The 17,974-nt window shown below is 39.8% G+C and overlaps 3 protein-coding genes across 6 annotated transcripts; all 3 read left to right on the top strand.

Annotated features, from left to right (window-relative positions):
• The first annotated feature begins 465 nt into the window (after window positions 1-465).
• Window positions 466-1,811, top strand: map1lc3c (microtubule-associated protein 1 light chain 3 gamma). The gene is made up of 4 exons (XM_077718787.1): window positions 466-670; window positions 741-796; window positions 868-974; window positions 1,558-1,811. The coding sequence occupies exons 1-4, from the start codon at window positions 469-471 to the stop codon at window positions 1,721-1,723; spliced, it is 531 nt and encodes a 176-aa protein (XP_077574913.1). The 5' UTR covers window positions 466-468; the 3' UTR covers window positions 1,724-1,811.
• A 580-nt stretch (window positions 1,812-2,391) lies between these two features.
• qtgal (queuosine-tRNA galactosyltransferase) lies at window positions 2,392-11,942 on the top strand. Of its 4 annotated transcripts, none has more exons than XM_077718781.1 (14): window positions 2,392-2,433; window positions 2,555-2,679; window positions 4,276-4,369; window positions 5,449-5,565; window positions 5,754-5,853; window positions 5,967-6,031; window positions 6,218-6,283; window positions 6,877-6,972; window positions 8,954-9,049; window positions 9,217-9,341; window positions 9,931-10,066; window positions 10,166-10,234; window positions 10,495-10,569; window positions 11,275-11,942. In XM_077718781.1, exons 2-14 carry the CDS (start codon window positions 2,621-2,623, stop codon window positions 11,353-11,355), a joined length of 1,179 nt encoding a protein of 392 aa, XP_077574907.1. In that variant the 5' UTR covers window positions 2,392-2,433; window positions 2,555-2,620; the 3' UTR covers window positions 11,356-11,942. The 4 variants fall into 4 exon arrangements, with proteins under 4 accessions (XP_077574907.1, XP_077574906.1, XP_077574908.1 ...); XM_077718780.1 differs by having other exon boundaries at window positions 2,520-2,679; XM_077718782.1 differs by lacking the exon at window positions 4,276-4,369 and having other exon boundaries at window positions 11,275-11,941.
• Window positions 11,943-14,122: 2,180 nt separating this feature from the next.
• On the top strand, window positions 14,123-17,863 carry LOC144198005 (meteorin-like protein). Its single transcript, XM_077718786.1, has 5 exons — window positions 14,123-14,410; window positions 15,231-15,414; window positions 15,484-15,709; window positions 16,663-16,722; window positions 17,125-17,863. Exons 1-5 carry the CDS (start codon window positions 14,313-14,315, stop codon window positions 17,439-17,441), a joined length of 885 nt encoding a protein of 294 aa, XP_077574912.1. The 5' UTR covers window positions 14,123-14,312; the 3' UTR covers window positions 17,442-17,863.
• The last annotated feature ends 111 nt before the right edge of the window (window positions 17,864-17,974 follow it).

Below are 17,974 nucleotides of genomic sequence, written 5' to 3'. Positions count from 1 at the left end.
GTTAGCGCCTCAGCCTCAAAGTGGGGAATCTGGGTTCAAATCCAGGTTGGTCCACCTGTGTAGAGTTTGCATGTTCTCCCTGGGCTTATGTGGGTTTTCTCCAGGTACTCTGCTTTCCTCCAACATGCAAAAGACATTGATAGAAATCTGATTGGACACTAAAATTGTCACTATGTATAATTGAATGGTTGTTTGTCTCCTTGTGCCCTGTGATTGGCTGGCCACCAGTTCAGGGTATCCCACGACTCTGGTCTAAAGTCAGCTGGGATAGGCTCAAGCACCCCTGTAATGAGATAATGAGATGTAATGAGATGAGATTTATTTTGAAGGTTGTTTTTTGTTTAAAAACAAGTCTGGGGCTGGTGATCTATTAAAAATGTCCACTATTTCAAAAAGAATAACTTCACAAACGAATGAGATAGCTTTTTTTTACATTCCCTGTATAGAGGGAGGGGCAACTTCACACTAATGGGGATCACGTGCTCATCAGCTGACGCACCGCAGGTGCGTGTGCGTGCTCGCGAGTATTTACGCGTGGCTGGGCACGCGCATTTGTACACGCGCACTCTGTCCTTCCCTATCGCATTAACGCCGTCGACATCGTTCATCATGCCTCCACTTGAGAGGAGCCAGCATCACAGCAAACGTTTCAAGCAGAGGAAAAGCTTCGGTAAACCAAGTAAAACCTTGTAAGTATCACGCGAAAAGCACTTACTGTTTTAACTTTTATTCCCATGCAGCTACCCGGAAACAAGAAGTTGCAGGAATTCGCTCCAAGTTCCCCAACAAAATCCCGGTGAGTGACTAGTCTTTAGACGACTGTTATTACTGAATGAACGTGATTGTGACGCCACTTCCTGTTCCCAGGTGATCATTGAGCGTTATGAGCGTGAAAAGTTTCTTCCACCTTTGGACAAAACCAAGTTTCTTGTTCCACACGAGCTCACCATGAACCAGTTCGTTACCATTATCAGGTGACATTACGTTTAATCTATTACTGGTGCAGTTGTGCGTCGAGATCTGAGCATGCATGTGAATACTACCTCGTGTCTATGAAAATATCATTAGTTTTACAAATGTGGTTACTAAAGAGTGCTGTTTTGTTAAACTTAACTAAAACCTAAATAGGTGGAATAAGGTGAAATTGAACAATATAGTTGTCTACGTGCACAGCATTTTCTTGATGCCTTGCAGCAAAATTATCTATTTTAACTGCAGAGGTCCCGAGGTTGTAATGTCCCTGGACATTGGTTTATTGACAGATAGGAATGAATGGAATGTGTGCATCATGCTGCTGCGTGAAATGTCTCCACTTGGATAATACAATGGTGGCTTAACTTGGATTTGATGACAAATGTGAAAAGAGCATAAATTCAAGTATTTTATATTTCAGACTGAAGGGACAAATGTATTTAATTTTCACACAAGTATAAGTTGCACTGATTCTAAATCATGTTAAAGGTGAAAGTGGTAGAGGCAACATGTTGGTGGAAGAGTGAAATTGTGTTCTATTCCTTAAATGGTCAAAAGATTTTGACCTCCAATTTTAACCCCCAGGAACCGCATGGCCCTGCTGCCATCGCAGGCATTCTACCTGCTGGTTAACAATAGTGGTCTAGCCAGCATGACACTCAGCATGGCTCAGGTCTATTGCGACCATCAGGACGATGATGGCTTCCTCTACATGACTTATGCCTCACAAGAGATGTTTGGACAACTTTAACATTCATAACTCACTCCCTTGCTCCAGTGTCAAGAATTTTTTTGTCTATTTTAATGAATAAATCTTATGTATACATGTTTGCAGAAAATGGGCACTCCTGTTTCTTAAATTCAGTATACACCTGCTTAGATTTTTTTTTCTGTTAAACTTTCATTAATATATATAACCCAATAAAATGTAGGTGTATTTTATTTCTGTAGTTGTATTTCTGAATTGGAGCTTACTCTAATTCAAAGGCAATACAAATTTTGCAGAGCCTTCTAAATAAATACGATAATGAAATTGGTGAAATTAATCAATAGTTAACAATAAATAGGACGATTTAAATTCCTATGCCTCTAGATCTGTTCCTTGGTGTCAAATATTTATAGTTTCTCGCAGCAACTTGAAGGTTTGCCTGCTGTGCACAAATACAACCGCTAGACGGCAGGGTTTATCTAGTCAATTGATTACATACATACTATGTTTTTGATGAAACATTTAACTTTCCTTTGGACGGATGCTAAAACCCGTGGAATTAAGTTGTTGGGATTGGGGCTCGAGGTGGTATTGTTGGGCAAAGTGAAAATCTAAAGTAAATACAAACGATGCCTGTTACAAAAAAATAGCCAATCACCCTTTGGTCCGTTGTTTAAGAGTGGCCAATCAGAGAGCGAGATTGATTGTTTGCGGAAACTGTTCCACAGTTACATGTGATCGAGCGATCTCTGGTAAGTTGTCCAATTATTCTAAATATACGCCGAAATCGTGGTTGATTTTTCTTAACGGTGTTGGCTAATGACACGTCTGTTCATAGTATCACGTAACACCCTGTTTACTTGATGAGCATAGACTGTTGAAACGAGAAATTAGTGGTGAATATGAAGTCCTCAAAGCGACGTCGCACCGTGGATAATAATGGAGTGGAAACACAACATGAAGAAAAAGAGGATCAAGAGAAAGCTGCAGTGGATGTGGTGAGTGTGAACACGATCGTGCTGACTTCATCTGATAATTCCCCAAATTCAAAGCTATATTTCATATTGCATGTGTATTTTTTAAGGCAGTGGCTCCTTAGCCGGTAACCGGTCAAATTGCCTATAAAGTTGGGACGGGTGGCAAAAACAATGAGAACGTTTAGAACTGCTCATCCAACATAAGGGAACATGTAATTGGGGAGGGCGGGTGCCATGATTGGCTATAAATTGAGCCAATTGACACTTGTTTCAATAGTGTCTTCATTCTGAAAGGTGGCCTTGCTTGCAATGCACATTGTCTCCCATTAGATGTGTAGTGCATTATGAAGTGTAAAATATGACAACCAACACCCTAGACCAGGGGTCGGGCACCTTTTTAACGATGAGAGCCATAAAAAAAAGTCATATTTTCTAATGTTATGCCTTGAGAGCCATATATAAAAGTCAAAATATATATAAATGGGTGCTTATGTTTTTAGTAATTTCACCACTTTTAAAGTGGACAAAATACTTTTGACATTCTTATGCAGTTGCTAATGGATGAGTATGCATTCCAGAACATTTGAATGCATAAAAATGAAGATTAGAGCAGCTCTACGTGTAGTATCTGGTTACCATATTTGAGCTAACAGGTTAGTAGAGAGCCAGATCCACCCATTAAAAGAGCCACATGTGGCTCCCGAGCCATAGGTTCCCTACCCCTGCCCTAGACTGTTGAACACCTGAAGCGGTACATATAAAATAAAAAAGCAACAAAAGAACAACAACAAAAAACCCTACTATATACTATGTCACTTTTTAAGAAAAAAGCCTAACTACACTATGTTGTTCTGTGGACCTGGGTTCAAATCCTGGTTGGTCCTTGCCTGCAGGCTTGCAATACTTTTCCCACTTGAAGATACAATAAAGTACTAAATTTGACCAGGTAGTTGTAACAGATAAAACAACAAATACTACTGCATAAATTGGGAGCCTGTGGTCCAGTAACTAAGTCATTGGCCTCCCACCTCTGTGGACCTGGGTTCAAATTTTCCTTGCTTCTTGCCTATATCCTTGCAAGACTTTTCCCACTTGAAGTACAATAAAGTACTAAGTATGATCTTGTAGTAAAAAGAGACAAGACAACAAATACTACTGAATACTTTTGGGATTCTGTGGCTGAGTGAATAAGGTTCCTCTGTGGCCATGGGTTCAAATCCTCGTCTGCACTGCTTTGTAGGCTTACCTAACTTTTCCCCACTTGAAGGTACAATAAAGTACTAAGTATGATCTGGGAGTGAAAAGTGACAAAACAACAAACACTACAACTAAATCTTGGAGAGTGGTGGACCAGTGGATAAGTCATCAGTCTCCCACCTCTGTGGTCCTGGCTTCAAATCCTAGTGCTTGCAAATATTTTCCCACTATTATTCAGGTAAATGAAAGAGATACAAGTACTACTGACTCCTGTTACTGGGTGGTGGCCCAGTGGATAAGTCATCAGTTTCCCACCTCTGTGGTCCTGGGTTCAAATCCACGTGCTTGCAAATATTTTCCCACTATTATTCAGGTAAATGAATGAGATAAAACTACAAGTACTACTGCATTCTCTCACAGGGTGGTGGCCCAGTGGATAAGTCATCAGTTTGCCACCTCTGTGGTCCTGGGTTCAAATCCCAGTGAAGGCAAAGATTTTCCCAGAATTGTTCAGGTCAAAGAATAAGTATTAATGCCAAAGTGTCTAACTGAATAAGTATTCAGTGGTGAATGAAGCATTTTGTCAAAAAAATGACTAAGTGTTTACAACCGTTTCCTTGGATAAAACGTTTCAACACCTATGTATAAGTGGGGCACGAGTTGGTGTAGTGGGTTGCTCACTCACCTTTGGTCGGAGGGACCCGGGTTCGCTCCCCGGTGTCGCCGGTTGACGACTAACCAGCGGTCGAGAGTCGGCCGGAGGCCGACTCGAGAACGCAACATAAAGTGGCCCCTACCAACTGTCTTCCGAACTGCCGAAGGCAGTTCGGAATAAATTGTTTTACTGAAAAATATGACTAAGTGTTTAATTTAAATTAAAAAGATTTTTCTTTTTTTTTTTCCTTCTACTTATTCCATTGACTGAACTACATGGTGTAGTGATCAGCCAAACGATGGCAGCAGGAATTGAACCCAGGTCTCCTAGACGGGAGTCCAGTGAACTAACCTCTGCACCAACCAAGTGACTACACTTTCCTTAGTAATCATTTGAGTGTCTTGACAAGAAGTACACAGAAACAACTAAGTGAAAATGTGTGCCGACCAGGAATCGAACCCAGGTCTCCCAGACGGGAGTTCAGTGAACTAACCTCTGCACCAACCAAGTGACTAGATGTTCCTAACTAATCATTTGAGTGTCTTGACAATAAGTCCACAGAAACAACTAAGTTAAAAAGTGTCCCAACCGGGATTTGAACCCAGGTCTCCCCGACAAGAGTCCAGTGAACTAACCTCTGCGCCAACCAAGTGGCTACACTTTCCATAGTAATCATTTGAGTGTCTGTACAAGAAGTCCACAGAAACAACTAAGTTAAAATGTTTCCCAACCAAAATTCGAACCCAGGTCTCCCACACAGAAGTCAGGTGAACAAACCTCTGCGCCACAAAGCGATTACACGTTCCTCTGTCATCATTTGATGGTCTTAACTACAAATACATAGAAACAATTCAGGGAAAATGTTTCCCAACTTCCTATACTATGTTTTTTTTAAAGAAAAAAATATAATGTCAATTTTACCATATCTTCTGCAATAGAGTATTATTATGCCTGTCTACAACGCCTCCTGTTGGCTTGATGAGTGTCTGCAAGCAATATTAGACCAGGACTTCACCGGGAGTATGGAACTATCCGTGTTTGATGATGCAAGCACCGTAAGTTTCATTTGTATACATTTGCACTTATTTACTATGACTTGAACTTTGTATAAAATTTCAGCATGCAGTTGCACTGTCTAAATTGTCTCTAAAATTACCCTCACTGCAACAAAAATAATATAGAATGATTTTTTTTAAGCGTTCCATGTCTGTACAGTGTAAATTTAACCTTGTCTGATCTCAAGGATGATTCCAGAAATGTTGTGGACACCTGGAAGGAGAGGTTAGAGGGAAGGGGCATCTTAGTGGTCATCAGTGGCCACAACTCAGATCAACCAAGAGGAGGTTTGTTGTAACGTTCAGTTTTCGTTAGAGGCAAGTTTCCTTAATGATGGACTCAATCAGATTCTGGATTGATGTATTTTACCTGAAAATCTAAAGAAATATTTTTTTCTTAGTGGGATATGCAAAGAATAAGGCCATTGCACAGAGCTCTGGAAAATACTTATGTTTTCAGGATGCGGTAAGTGTGTGCCCCCTTATGTTCTTTCTATCAAAACATGAGTTGTCTCATGAGGTCCAACTTGAAAAGTGTTTAATGGATGTTCTTGAAAAAAGTGGCTTTTTAAAAAATTGTAACTAATACTGAGATGTGATCCTCACTCACGTTGGACATGAATTGTGAATTCTAATTCCAAATGTGTTGCAGGATGACATTATGTTGCCTCAAAGAGTTCGGCTGCAGTTTGAGGCATCTGTCCTTCATTCAAGCTCTGTAAGTTTTTCTACATGTGTTTTCGTCATGATGACTTTTCTCCCATTTTTGTTGTCCTGCCTTTTTATTCTAGTACTTTCTTGTAATTTTTGCATGGTGTGAACAGCTGTTTTGATGTGGCACAATATTGGCATGCAGAACAGTACCAGGATCTGATGTTAGTTAATGTGGTCTGTGGCCCGCAAAATCAGGGGCTAAGGGTCATGTGTGAGGGAAGTGAAGGAGACAGCAGGCCTGCCGCCCTGCGCAAACAGCCTGTCCCTTTCTGTTATGCCTGTCTATTTTTTCACATGACAGCCAAGAGTCCTAAATGCAAAACAGCTTTCAAATTTAGAAAAAAAAGAATTAAACAAAGAATCCCAACTCCCATCTGCTTTGGACTGACTATAGTTAGGTTCAGCATTAAATCAAAACATATGAAATTCTTAATAAAACATCTCCTTGTGTGCCCTACAACTGACTGACAACCAGGTTTTAAGTTTAGTTAGGCTCCAATGCCCTGTGACACTAACAACAATGAGTGGTGTTGAAAATGAATGAATGGTAAAATCTCATTTCCATTATAATCCAACTGCAATGTGTTTTCATTCTAGTTGATAGGCAGTAGAGTTCGACGCGTTCCAGAAGGATCCACGGAGCGTTACACCCGCTGGATCAACACAATCACTCAAGATCAACTCCTAACACAGGTAAACCCTTTGAGCTCACTACAGTCTGTTTTATGTGGGCCTGACTGAGGGGTCATGTGGCAGGCTGTGAGCAGGTCAGTTTAAAACAGGATATGGGCCTGCCCTTAGCCGTTTCCACGGATATGTGCAAGTGGAATGGACGTGAGTTAGAGGAATGCTGGCGACCTATCCATCACTCAGAGGAAGTGGGTCACGTTGCCATGTGTCAGTAGTGGAAAGTGTTGGTAGTGGAATTGTGAAGTTTTGCAAACAAAACTCTTTTGAGTTTACGGTGCAGCTTACATCTGCAGAGGACATCTGGGTATGCTTACACTGTACGGCTGTGATAGTACATGACGTCCACAATTGCAGTGCCAAAATATTAATGTTTACTCCAGATGTTGTGTATTCACTTTTGACGAGGAAGGAGCAAACGCAGTGAGTCTATTAAAGAACTGAACTCTTCAAAACAGTCAATCATATCACCGATTAAAAGTGAGGTATCCAAGCAGAGAAACGGCTCCCTACAGTGGAGAAATAATAGGGGCTCTGGCACATCCAAAGTGGAGTGGTCCAGAGGTATGAATAGTTATTGGCCTCAATATATCTGTTGTGTAACTGGCAATAAAAGGGCTTGTTAGTTAAGATTGGCTCCAGTTGCACTTACCAACATGAGCCTGAATAAAAAATAAAGTAAACACATTTCTATTGAAGAGCAGCACGTTGGTGTAGTGATTATCAAATCTGACTCACAGTTCTGAGATCAAAGGTTCAATCCCTGGTCTTCCTGTCTATCCACTATGGGAGATTTATGAGAAGCAGCCTAAAAATAATCAGTAACTAGCTATGTCCTGATATCAAATTTTTACTAGAAGTAGAGAAGTGACCAACGTTGAGTACACTGTTTTTCAATTTAGGTAGCAATGAAACAGGTTTGGACCTACAGTTATTGTTTGAGAAAAACACTCACCAGGGTGACAGTTTCTCTTGCACACACACACACACGCACATACACATCTGTATCAAGTCTTACCAGGCTTTCATGGATGTTCAGATGATATTACATTTCATGAGAATGTGATCAGAGACTCCATTCTGTAGCCTTAAAACCACGGGCTTCTCTTTTTCTTCTCTGGCCGGGTCACGAAGCAAAGTCAAGGTAGATGTAAACCAGAGATTTACTCAGGGTGGTGCTTGCTTAACTTGATCCAGAGCAGCACACTTGAGTGTTCATCTGCAGGACATTAGGTATGGTTATCAATAACTTTCCCAACCCTGCTCACTAGTCAAATCCAGCATCTTTCTCATGCTTTCCCACATTCTATTCATCCGATTCATGCATTTGGCCTTAGTCTACATCTGTGAAATATTGCAACACAAAAGACCAATGTACGTAGGTGGATGTGCATAAACACATACTCATATTTAACAGATTACCTCCAGCCAGTTCTGAGACGTTTGCATTGCTTTTTAACCATGATGACTTAGGTCTTAGGCCAATCAGTGGTGTACACATAAAACATTCACACACTGTGTGAAATAGAGAGCAACTGAGGAAAGAAGAGTGGTTAAACAAGGCAACTGTCACCTGATACTCATGTTGAAAAGTTGGAAAGAAGAATATAGAAAAGTTGTAAAGCATTGAAGTGCAAGTCCTTGAAGATATTAATTTCCAGCTCATAATGGGGTCCCGGTGTGTTTAGGATAGGGTGCTAAGCAAAAGAGAAGCCATAATATCAGCTTTACTCTGTGTTTTCTTTGCACATTCCGGAAACATACACTTCTGATTTAGAGCATGCTTTTTGCCAAGGAGAGAATACTCACTGGCCACTAATTAGGTACACCTTTCTAGTAGTTGGAGTCCTGGTTGCCATCAGAACTCTTAGTATTTCATGGCATAGACGATGATCAATTGGCACAAAAAGGCACAAAGCGTTTCAAGAAATGAATGAACAGTATATCTTGTTGTGATTAATGTCACACTCAATGTTGTCGTATCTAGGTATACACCTCACATGGACCAACAGTTATAATGCCAACATGGTTCTGTTCGAGAGACTGGTTCCTATCTGTTGGTTGTTTCAACGAAGAGAGCAAGGTTGGTAACCACATTTTTCCTCCATCTTCATCATAGCTATTGATACTGTTTAAATTGAGAAATGTTCTACTCTTTTTATCCAACAGGATCATGCAAAAACAATTTAACCCAATTCATTGAAACATATTTAATTAATTCTAACTTCAATTTTGTTCATGTGTCACCAGGGAGTACCTGAGGACTTGATCTTTTTTTACCAGAGTCTTCGGCAAGGGGGGCTTGTCACCAGAGTGGACCACTGCTTGGTGGTGTATCGTTACCATGAGAAGGCCACCACGCACTCGGTTAAAGAGTCAGTTTCATTTTGGCCTCAAGCGCATGCACTTACACATAGTGATGATCCTCCACCTATTCACAGCTGCCCACTGGCATCCCAGAATCCCTTAGATCAACACATAGATATATATGATATATAGAATAAATATTTCCTCTTTACTCTCTTAATCAATATTGATATATGTACAGTTTTCTATCAATCATCATTCTCTCATCAAGTATTATCCAACTTGTTTTACTAAGCCTATATTTAGTTCACCTTGCCTACTTTTCACCCCTTCCCCATTTGCTACTTCCTCGGACAAGTGAAACCATCATGTTCCACACCCTAGCTCACACAAAGTAATTTTAAACCTTGTTTGTGAGGTGAGAAGTTATTTGCTACAACATCCAAGATGGTGCTTAAGACATACTGAGATAGTGTGTCAATGTATGAATGTGATGCATTTCTGTTATGCTAAAGTGTATTTCCATCTACATTCATTTCCACTTTCAAATTGAAGTAAGTTATAATTCCTAAAACTCAAAACAAATAATATTGAAGGATGTGGACCGAGATAATTAGGTTGAACTTACTGTATTTCTTTTGATGCAACTTCTTTCAGGGAAACTATTTGGAAACTGCGAGTTGAATTTCTTCAGGAGCAAGTCATTTGCAACTGGGAAAGCTTCACCATTTGGAATGCTGGGAAACAAGGCCGCAAGCTGTACCGATGCCTAAACACCACAAATCAGAAGAAAGTATGTCGTAAAGTCATATACTCTAGTCATATACTCTATTATTCGTGTAGTCTTGTATACTAATTATCCATTGGCTGTGATGGTTGTTTTTTTTTGTAGGTGAAAGCTTTCTGTGATGTGGACAAAAACAAGATTAATAAGGGTTTTTACACTTATGAAGACTCCCAGGTGAAGTTAATTACTTTAAACCAGGGGTGTCAAACGCAGTTTAAGTGGAATGGAAATCCACCATTGTCAATAGCAGGCAACAAAAAAGATAAAAGTATTTAATAATAATATGTAAAGTATTAATGTGCATACCAGGCAGAACAACCCTGCAAGCTTGATTAGACCCCTTAACTGGCCACAGATTTGACACCCCTGCTTTAAACACCTATTATCAACGCAACTGTAGAATTTACTGATATTAACATGACATCTCTTTTTAGGAACGGCCAAAGCCCAAAATCCCAATTCTGCATTACAAAGATGCATCACCACCTTTTATCATCTGTGTCAAAATGGTGAGGCGAAAATGTTTTCTCTTTCTGACCCACAGCTCTGCAATTTGAGTTAACGAGATAATGAGCCAGGGCGTGTGTCTGGCACAGGACGTAACATAGAGGAGGTCTGCAGGAAATGGGGAGAGGCAGCAGCCTGATCTTTGATCACATGGCACTTGAATAAACATCAACAAAGGGGCTTTACTGAAATCAACTTGGTCACATTTTGAAAACACATTTTTGCAAATTCCACTTTTTAAAGTGCACACACATGCAAAAATAAACAAAAACCATGTCTTTCAGGCTGGTGGGTGACAAATAGTCTCTTTATCGCTCAGATTCAGACATCAAATCACCACTGACTCCCATACTAATTGGTCAATTTGGGGAATTAGACCTGAAGTCAATATCATTTTCTCTGGCAAACACATGGACTCAATCCTAAATTCATCAGCCAAACACCAGACATCTTATTTCAATCATAGAATGTGTTTAAGATGGGCTTCAGTGGGCTCGAGTTACATTTGATTTATGTTTGTTTGTTGCTTTTTTTATGTGGCTGGACATTTTTTAGCATTATAATACTTTAATGAGGACTCTAGTCATCAGGACTGCTTGAGAGAATTTTAGTTTTGCCTAAAAATAATATATTTGATCGAGATTTGTGGACAAAAGATTTTGCAAAAGTTTTCTGCTATCAACACTATGTTTGTTTAATGTGTTTAGGACATGACAGGTGGCGTTCTAGAGGAAAACCTTAACTCATTACAGCTGAAAGAAGGGGTGGACTTCTTCCATTTCAACTGATTGTTCGGGGCTGGCTAAGCCAGACATTGTTTTGGTGTCGCATTGACATTTTCCTTCAGAACACTGTAAATTATTGGCCTACAAAATAGGGTCAAACATGTTGGATATATTTTGTGCTTTTGATTGTGTTCTTAATGGCAAGAAGATAAAAGCAATGCTTAAACTGTGACCCATTAAAGTCATTTCTATTTATCTTATTGGAGTACAAATATTTTCTTCAAAGATGATGTTATGTATACAGTTGTTATTTGTTTTTTATCAAAGGTTGGACTTGTACAGTTAAATATTTTTCTGTTATAAAATGTCAGGGAGTGAGTGTCCCATCTGAACATTGAACTTACAATGGGTGTGACCTCCTTGTCTGATGCAACCACATCTGCTCCAAACATGGAGCATGAAGCATTTTCCAAAAATTCCTATGAAGCAATATTGTCTTCAAGAAAGCAAAGCTCTTATGCATAAAGCCTCACAAAAAGTTTAATTTACCTCACAGAGCGTGAAACTTTTCTGCCTGGAGCCAAATAGATCTTGCAAATCTTCAGTGTTCCTTTCTTTTCATAAATCTGCACTCTGCAAATAAAATAAAACAGAACACAATGATTTCCAATTCATGTTAAAAGTACAAAGACAAGAAATTTGAATAAAAATGGATTCCCTCCATAAATCTGCAATGGTGACACAATTTTTTAGACAGTAACAAACCAAACCCTGTTCTTTGAGTAAGACCTTGCTCTGTTTAAATACAAAACGTCCCCTCAACCCCCTTTGGTGATAAAGCACTGGGGAGATGATCAAAACGAACCCTAATGGAGAATCTATGAGAGAGAGCATAAACATAGTTTTACTCTGTTTACACTCCATCTGTCTGCAGACATCAGGCCTGATAACATACACACACATGCACAGACAATAAATGACACTGACCCTAGAGGCCGCCAGCCAAATAAACCTGCAGCTAGCAGGGCAACAGATAAGAGTCGGGTGTGTTTGGGTGAAGATGGCGTTTAGAGGTCAGACACTGAAGGCCTTTTAACACATTCCTTTGTTTCTTCGTTTTTGTTTTTTTGTCAGGCTATGCAAACCTGCAAGGCCGAAGCAAACAAGCTGACATCTGCCTTTTTGAAGTTTCAATATAAATCTATATTGGGCCGTCAAGACAATAACTACAACAACAAAAAAAGAATGTTTTACTCTATTGGGTTTAAGTTGGAAAACCTTCCTTGCAGAGGGCACATGAATTTGAGTTATTTTTTAGAGTGTAACCTGTTCACCTGAAGACAAGATCTGGCCCACCACATTTTTTTGGGTGGCCCGTCAAAGCAAATGTGCAATAACTTAATATTTTCTTCTCTATTAGATTCTTTGGATTTTTTTGTAATCCAATTTTGCAGTCTTATATGACATTGATGCAAAATCCAACATAATGTCCTTTTTTCATTAATTCCCCTGCAGGTTCCTTTGACTTTACATTTATGCAGACCACTACAGCTTTGATGCCCCTGATGGAAATCCTGTTCCATTATTTTTTTTAGGAGAAGGGAGTGTGCTGTGTTAGCAGGGAGGAAGTCAGAGCCATGACGGTCGTAATCAGATACTGTGGAATGTGCGCGTGTGTTTGTGTGTGTGTGTGTGTGTGCGTGTGTGTGTGTGTCTTACCATAAGGAAACATTGCGTGAAGAGACAAAGTGTTCCCCCTCCTCATCGGACTCCTCGAGAGGGGCCAGGTGGAACAAGGGAGCAGATGAAATACTTTTTATCCTGCAGAAAAAGACCACATGAGGTCAAAACACACATCAATGGCTACCTGGCTGGATCACACTCCCTTTACCACCTTCATATTTTGAATATTATTCATTCAATGATTAATCAGCATCTTTTTTTTTAATTCTGGAAAACCCCCAAGATCAGAATAGATCCAAATTTAGTTGTAATGGGATTTACCAAGTATCAGTATGAGTACTCCGGAGAAACTTTGATTAAAAAAGTTAATGTCTCCACTCTAACGTGAAGAGGAATGGTTTTTTTTTTTTTTGAATGAGTGTGTGGCGGTCTTTAGGTAATTCTCGAAATTCACTTGACTGCTTTGGCACCCAGTGGGAATGTGACAAGGAGGCAACATAGTTGCCGTTTCAACTATTTTCTCACGGGAAAACCTATGAGACGTTTAGAGCACAAGTGTCACTTTTGCTTGAATCTGAAACATTCCAAGTACAATACAATGCCTTATTTTTGCTGCTGTTGTTTTCAATTGCCACTGTATGTACAACCGACACTTGGCAAAATAAAAGAACCTAAAAGAAAAGCCTTTTACATTTATATTTACAGAAAAAAATATTACCTGCAAGTGTTTGTTCTGGTTAATAATGAAGCCAATTTCTGCTATGTACTTAAAATAAAAATTAAAATAAACAGGCACTTATTGGGGGAAGATTTGCAACAATTTAGACTCCTGTCTTGTTGAAAAAATCTGATTATATATTACTGGCCTTTCAAAGATCACAGCACAGAAGAAAATGGTTTGCTGTCAGCCCTCCCAGTCAAAATGAATTGTGAATTGGACATCTATCACTGTCAATGGCAGTGTTACATAAACAAGAACAGATATACTAATTTCCCAAACTAGGGCATGCATTGGTAACATTTTGCATCCTCATCTTGCTTTACTTAACGCAGAATCGCCTGAACTTTTCCTTTCAACTGTTGACAGATTTTGGTGTGGGCGTGGCTAAGGGCGACCACTCGCGTGTCCAGTCATCTTGTGGCACGCGCCCATCGTGCACATGCAGACGGACTTATTTAAAGAGGCGAGAGGTATCCACACGCCACACAGAAGCCCATAGTTGCTCACTGTTCGGTACTTACCCGCAAATGTACTTTTGATCCTACAAACCATGTAGTTTGAGCGGTTTGAAATACCTTACGTGGATACCGGTTCTAGGGGTCCGGTGGGGGTCAGCATGGTCCACCCGTGGGCTATTCTTCACTTGATCGCCGTGGTTCTTGTGTACCAGACCGGGGCTCAGTATTCTAGCGATCGATGTAGCTGGCGAGGAAGGTAAGGAAATGCTCTTAAAATTGAGAAATGCTCTTAAAATTGATTTTTTTAGGAATGTTCTTTGTTCCTTAACTGTGGGTTTTCAGAAAAAAATGTTAACTACCACAGCACATACACCGAGAGTTCTTTACTTATTTATATACTAGTAGTAGTAATAGTAGTTTTGCCAGGCAGATGGATTAAATGAAAAAATACCAGAGAAAATGGAGAAGTTTTATGTTAGGTTTGACATATGTTTCAATTGTTGGGGTATGGAATACAAAAGCCATTCAATTTCATATAGTTTGCTCTATCACATGAACTTTTTGATCTATTGATTGCAGTTTTCTTCCTATAATATAATAAGTTTCATTGATTTAGTAAAGTATGTGTGCACACAGTACAACATAACATTTCACTTACAAACAGTAAAATAAAAACTGCAAAACAAATGCATTTCTGCTGATTTTCATTTGGATAATCTGCTCCCTAACTTTTTTCTTTCCACCTAACATGTTTATTTAAAATGCAAAAATGGATTCCACAGTACCCAAGAAAGGAATGTCTAATCTCTAGTTCCTATCTTGAGTAAACAAAACCATATGGAACCTTTGATCACTTGTCAAGCCTTAAAAAACAAAATAAAACGAGAAGCAGGACTTCTCGTGTGGCGCCGTGAACTTAATCTGACTTCTAACGACTTAATAACCCCCTGTCGTTTTAGGGTGTCGAGGTTTGCTTGTGCGCGACTGCACGCTGACCAGATCAATAAAAGAGAGGCTTTACTACGTCTTTACTATCTTCTCAAGATGTGAACTTTATGTTTTGAAATGTTTTCTAGTGGTTTGAGTCACGAATCGCATCGCAGAGATGTGGAGCAAGTCTACCTTCGTTGCTCCCAGGGCTGGCTGGAGTGGATCTACCCAACAGGGGCCCTCATCGTCAACCTACGACCAAACACTGAGCCCTCACCAGCAAACCTAGCTGCTCTCCATGTGTGCATCAAACCCCAGGCTCACTCAAAGGTAGTTTTTTTCTTCTTCTTTCACATTGGTACAAATCACTCTGAACTGATTCTATGTGTCGTCACAAAGGGTTCTCACCTGTATTTGGAGCGAAGTGGTGATTTGAGGCTGCTGATGGCCGAGAGCGAAAAGCCTCAGGAAAAGATCTTTTGTTTTGGAATGACTGATGGAGCTCTTTTTGTGGAGGCTGTCCCGCATGTGGATATCAGTCGGAGGATAACTGCTTTCCAATATGAAGTGGTGTCCGGGCGAAGTCCTGGTGCGCACTTGTACCCACTGCTTCACCCTGGTGTTGGTAAGAGAATCAATCAATCCTATTGTGATATATAAAAGCACACTAAGTACAATTTTAATTATAACAAACGAAAATGACATTTGTCCCTTGTTTTTTTTCTATTTAAAATGTATCTTTTAAATTATACTCAAATTATTTTAAAAAAATAAAGCTAAGATGAGAAAAATTATATTAGTTGAATTGAATACAAGTATAAGATTTAAAGCTTCACTACTAGGTGCACAAACAACAACAACAAATGGACAAAAACATCATCAATACATAAGAAATAATCAATAAATAAGCAATAGATAATTAGTCAACATAATAAGTAGCAAAAACATAAATAAGCAGGTATATGCACAAAAAACGACAAACAGATGAACTGATTAAAAACAACAATGGAGTGGTTTTCGCCTATGTTTGAGAAGTCATTGAATCTCTCTTGCCTGCCAGTGAGGGCAGCTGAAACACTCGGTGGTACTAATCTCCATCTTTTCCCTCAGATCCCACGTCTGCTCTAACATATATCGCGCTGTTTTGAGTATTGATGGTCTGTTATTATGTAATCCTCCTCAATTTGTAGCTGATTGTTTCTAATGCAATGCAAAGGCCTGCCTTGACAGTGATGGGAGTAAATGTGACGTGACAAAATTGCGAGCAAAAGGCCATATTGGCCGTTTCATTCCTGACTGACATCCCCTCCCCTTTGCCGGCGTGTCTCGGCTAGACTTAAGAAAACAAACCGCCCAATCAAAAGGTCACATCGGGATCAAACACAAAAGTCAGCCAACCGGCCCTCGGCTGTCAATCAAGAAAAGATTTCCCCCCATTTGAGACGTTTTGGTTAGGCCACCCATATGAATGAAGTAGCTTGACAGCTTTAAAAAAAAATAAACAAGCAGACAATTAGACAGGTGTCTTGTTGGATATAATGTGATAGTCATACTTTTTGTCTCTCTTTTCTACTGTAGCTACCTGTGAACCGTGTTCTGATGAAGAAGTTCTGATGGCTGTCTGCACCAGTGACTTTGGTAAATACAAACATTTTCATGAAGGGTTTTGTTATACTTTTTCTGTTTTGGAATGATTCTATATATTTACAATTTTTGGATCATTTCCATTCAGTTTGGGGAATTTCATATTGCTTTTTGCTGATTTTTGGGGCATAGTCAGGCTGCTTCCTATTGGTTTTGGAGCATTTTAAGCTTTCTTGTCAATTCATTATCCGCCATTTACGGCAGGGGGCGAAGAACGAATGTGACTACAGACGAGAAATTGAGCAAAGTGCAGTAGTACATGTACCCAGGTTAAAAAATAAAAGCAACACCGCGGACCAGATCAGACTCCCCCGGGGCCCGCTTCTGGCCCACGGTCCATATGTTTACTTACCCTGTTGTAGCATTAAAGAAAGTATCTTTGTGTTGTGTCTGCAGCAGGAAGCGGCTTCCTTCGAGCCCTGCCGTCAATCACTGGCAAACACTCCCAGGTCAAGCTGGCTTTGAATCGCCTCTTCCACCAGAAGAATGCCATGTTTACTAGTGGTGGGGCCAAAGCGCGACATTGGACAGGGCGTGCCAACATTCCCATTACTTGTGGCGTTCCCCACGGCGGAGACGAATACCTTTTGACCGGCTCGGTCCATTTCGGAGAGACGTGGCTCGGCTGCGCGCCTCGTTACAAGGACTTTGTGAAGCTTTACAATGCAGCGAGGAGAGTGGGAAGCAACCCTTGTCACGTTGACGCCGACTGAGAAGATGCAAAGTGCCTGAAATTTCAGAACGGACATCAATGAGATGATTGGAGCAGCAAGACTTTAGAAGTTTTTATTGTTTATGTGTAAAAAAAAAAAAAAAAAAAAGTCACCTACTTTAAGGCAAAAATAGGCGTTTTTCATCTGGTTCCAAAGGAATCGAATGTTTCAACGTACATATTTTCAATTTTTTTTACCTGGAGTGTTTAATATTATAGATGCACAGAACTTGTTTGAACATCTAAAAACTGTGATACTTTAGTCTGGTCTTTCTAAAAGGGAAGTTTGCTTTTTTGAAAAGCTTTGGAGGTAAAGGGAAAAGTAATATTTCTTATAGAAGTGTACAATTTGAAGCTCTGTGAGTTGTCAGTGTTTTGTAAATTTATCATGTGCAGAAAATTACATATATTCATTTAACTATCTCTCTAGAATTTTTTTGGGCTACTAATTTGTCACTGATTTGCTCTGGTGAGTTACAAAAAAATATGTGCTTACTCAATTCAGCACCCAAACTTTTCAGTCCTCCTCTCCAC

This window comes from Stigmatopora nigra, chromosome 6, assembly GCF_051989575.1.
Source record: "Stigmatopora nigra isolate UIUO_SnigA chromosome 6, RoL_Snig_1.1, whole genome shotgun sequence".
Classification (NCBI taxonomy): Eukaryota; Metazoa; Chordata; class Actinopteri; order Syngnathiformes; family Syngnathidae; genus Stigmatopora; species Stigmatopora nigra.
The sequence above is the reverse complement of the archived record's forward strand: the minus strand, read 5'-3'. Positions and strand labels throughout refer to the sequence as shown.

Bases quoted from the DNA above. Each gene is read 5' to 3' on its own strand.
- map1lc3c (XM_077718787.1), top strand. From the start codon at position 469: ATGGGGATCACGTGCTCATCAGCTGACGCACCGCAGGTGCGTGTGCGT. The intron at 671-740 runs GTAAACCAAGTA...ATTCCCATGCAG, and splicing joins CAAGCAGAGGAAAAGCTTCG to CTACCCGGAAACAAGAAGTT. The intron at 797-867 runs GTGAGTGACTAG...TCCTGTTCCCAG, and splicing joins AGTTCCCCAACAAAATCCCG to GTGATCATTGAGCGTTATGA.
- qtgal (XM_077718781.1), top strand. From the start codon at position 2,621: ATGGAGTGGAAACACAACATGAAGAAAAAGAGGATCAAGAGAAAGCTG. The intron at 9,050-9,216 runs GTTGGTAACCAC...ATGTGTCACCAG, and splicing joins GTTTCAACGAAGAGAGCAAG to GGAGTACCTGAGGACTTGAT. The intron at 10,067-10,165 runs GTATGTCGTAAA...TTTTTTTTGTAG, and splicing joins ACACCACAAATCAGAAGAAA to GTGAAAGCTTTCTGTGATGT.
- LOC144198005 (XM_077718786.1), top strand. From the start codon at position 14,313: ATGGTCCACCCGTGGGCTATTCTTCACTTGATCGCCGTGGTTCTTGTG. The intron at 14,411-15,230 runs GTAAGGAAATGC...AATGTTTTCTAG, and splicing joins CGATGTAGCTGGCGAGGAAG to TGGTTTGAGTCACGAATCGC. The intron at 16,723-17,124 runs GTAAATACAAAC...TTGTGTCTGCAG, and splicing joins TGTCTGCACCAGTGACTTTG to CAGGAAGCGGCTTCCTTCGA.